This window comes from Manacus vitellinus, unplaced genomic scaffold, assembly GCF_001715985.3.
Source record: "Manacus vitellinus isolate BGI_N305 unplaced genomic scaffold, ASM171598v3 scaffold_38_pilon, whole genome shotgun sequence".
In the NCBI taxonomy this organism is placed as follows: domain Eukaryota; kingdom Metazoa; phylum Chordata; class Aves; order Passeriformes; family Pipridae; genus Manacus; species Manacus vitellinus.
The window spans coordinates 6,843,022-6,845,118 of NW_021940526.1; the positions used below are offsets into that span (position 1 = coordinate 6,843,022).

The following is a 2,097-nucleotide window of genomic DNA, read 5'->3' on the forward strand; positions in this document are numbered from 1 at the left end:
TGGGGAATCCTTGGCTCCAGTTGTGACTGTTTTCTCGGAAAGGAGAAGTCTGATGGGAAAAAGCCAGTGTCTAACCTTTGGAGGTGGCTCCCTGCTTTTGCAAAATGATTTGCAGACCAGGAGAAATTGTCCCTGGAAGAACCAGCTGAGCCAAGGGACAGGATGTGCCCAGTAAGAGACGTAACATGTCCCAGTGCCCAAAGCAGCGGCGCGAGAAAAAAAGGCATTTTAGTGGCATCACAAAATGTTCAGTTTTCCCTGCAAATTGAGCTGCATCCTGTGCCTGGGGTTTAACATTTAACACAAACAGAGCAGCTGCCCTCGGCTAAGGACGTGTTGCCAGAGGAGTTTGGCATTGGAAAGGACAGGAGCTCCCGCAAATCGAAACAAAAACACTTCCCAAAGAGGAAGCAGAAATAAAAGAGGGATTTAGCAAAATGAAAATAAAAACACAGAAATAGCAAAGAGGGGAAAAAACACTCAGTAAACAACATCCCCCAAGCCCGATTGCTGAGGGCCATTTCTGCTAAACCATCCGATTTCACAAGGACTGTGTTGACTCCGAAGTGTCCAAATAGTCTTGTGAGGAAACGGGGTCGATGCTCTGAAGTGAAACTGCAAAAAACCCCCCAAGGATGAAATTCAGGCTCCAGCCCAGCACCACAATGCTCCGGGTGCCTCAGAGAGCACCTGCAGCGCTGGGATCCTGCCAAGGGAAAGCTCAGGACACTCGTGGAGCTGCTGATGGGATCAGGAGAGGGTTAAAACCCTCACCCAGGCAGGAGAAGCCCGTGAGGATAAGGATAGGCAGCTCTGAGCTCCGGAGGAGGACACAGTGTCCATACAATACCAACACAGCTGGAAAACCCGGATTTCAAAGGACCATGGCCCCTCCTTGCCGGTATGGCCGGGAGATGGATCGGATAACCTTGGATAGTGACTGGTTTAGCTGGTTCAGGGGCGATCCTGGCCCTCACACAGGCAGCCTTTGTTTCCATGAAAGGGTCTCCCTCCATTCCAGTTCTCCTTCCTTTGACATCAGTTGCCTTTTTCCCTCTCCCACCACCCCAGGAGGTATTTCCAGGGCCAAATGCCAAGTGATTCCCAGCCCCGGGCAGCGGGAGGAGGGGATGCTCTTTGGGGATGGTGAGTCTGTGTTTTGGGGCCAAAACCAGGAGCAGTTTGTGTGGACACCCCCAGCAGCTGCTGAGTTTGGGCTCTGAGGCTGGGAATCCATCATCTGCTCCTGTATTCCATGTGCTGAGGGAAGGAGCAGAGGGATGGCAGCGAGGTGGAAGCTGCACATCACCAACCCGAGAGCCAGAGTGGTCAGACTGTCTCCTTCCAGCTGCTTTTCCAGGCCTTTCCTATCACAAACCTCACCTGAAGGCTTCTCCTATTTTTCCTCTCCGGCTTCTTCCTCCCTCTCCATGCACCAGCCTCCTCCTCCCATCAAGCTGTGCAACAAACCCTCTGGGGCTGGAGCACCAGCACTGAGCAGAAACCAACCTGCTGTAAAGAAGTGACCCAAATTAGGGGATTTTAGGGAGCTGCTTAAATCCTCTTTACTTGCCCGGGTGTTCTCGTTGTTTATTTTATTAATAATCCTTTTTTGCACAAGTTGCTCCTCTTCCTTGCCCTGTCTCAGTGGGGTGACAATATCCCAATGCAAGGGGCTGTTTCCACTCTGCAGCCAGAAAGTCCCAAGGCCTTTCCATTGCTTTGTTCCCAAAAATCACAAAGCCAGTGAGGAATGCAGCCAGACAGAGTGCATCCATGTGGCAAAGGCTGACCACAAATGACAAGCACGGGACAAATGCCTGTCCCCTGGTCTTGTCCTGCTCCCTGAGCGATGCTGGATCCACAGGGAATGTGCCAAAAATCTGGAGGGAAAATGATGCTGCCGGAGCTGCATGGAAGGCACTGGATCTTAGGCACTGCTGAGGATGCTCTGACTCCTTGCAGCAGCTTTTCCTTCTCCCCTTTCCTCGGGGCCCCCAGTGCCACGTGCCCTTCCTCGGCTGCTGATGGCTTCAAGATGTGGGAAGCTGGTCCGGGAGGAAAATTCAATCCCTGTCACCAATGCCTGGGAATGTG

At 52.3% G+C, this 2,097-nt stretch overlaps 2 protein-coding genes across 2 annotated transcripts in view; one reads left to right on the forward strand and one right to left on the reverse strand.

Moving 5' to 3' along the window:
* The window catches only part of ANAPC1 (anaphase promoting complex subunit 1), a 29,604-nt gene extending 28,588 nt beyond the window's left edge, over window positions 1–1,016 (reverse strand). Inside the window, exon 1 of the mRNA XM_029961647.1 lies at window positions 978–1,016. Coding sequence (XP_029817507.1) covers window positions 978–1,016 — 39 coding nt within the window. The remainder of the gene's footprint in view (window positions 1–977) is intronic.
* Window positions 1,017–1,130: 114 nt separating this feature from the next.
* Window positions 1,131–2,097, forward strand: part of MERTK (MER proto-oncogene, tyrosine kinase) — a 22,677-nt gene continuing 21,710 nt past the window's right edge. The window contains exon 1 of the mRNA XM_029961648.1: window positions 1,131–1,146. Within this exon, the coding sequence (XP_029817508.1) occupies window positions 1,131–1,146 (16 nt within the window). The remainder of the gene's footprint in view (window positions 1,147–2,097) is intronic.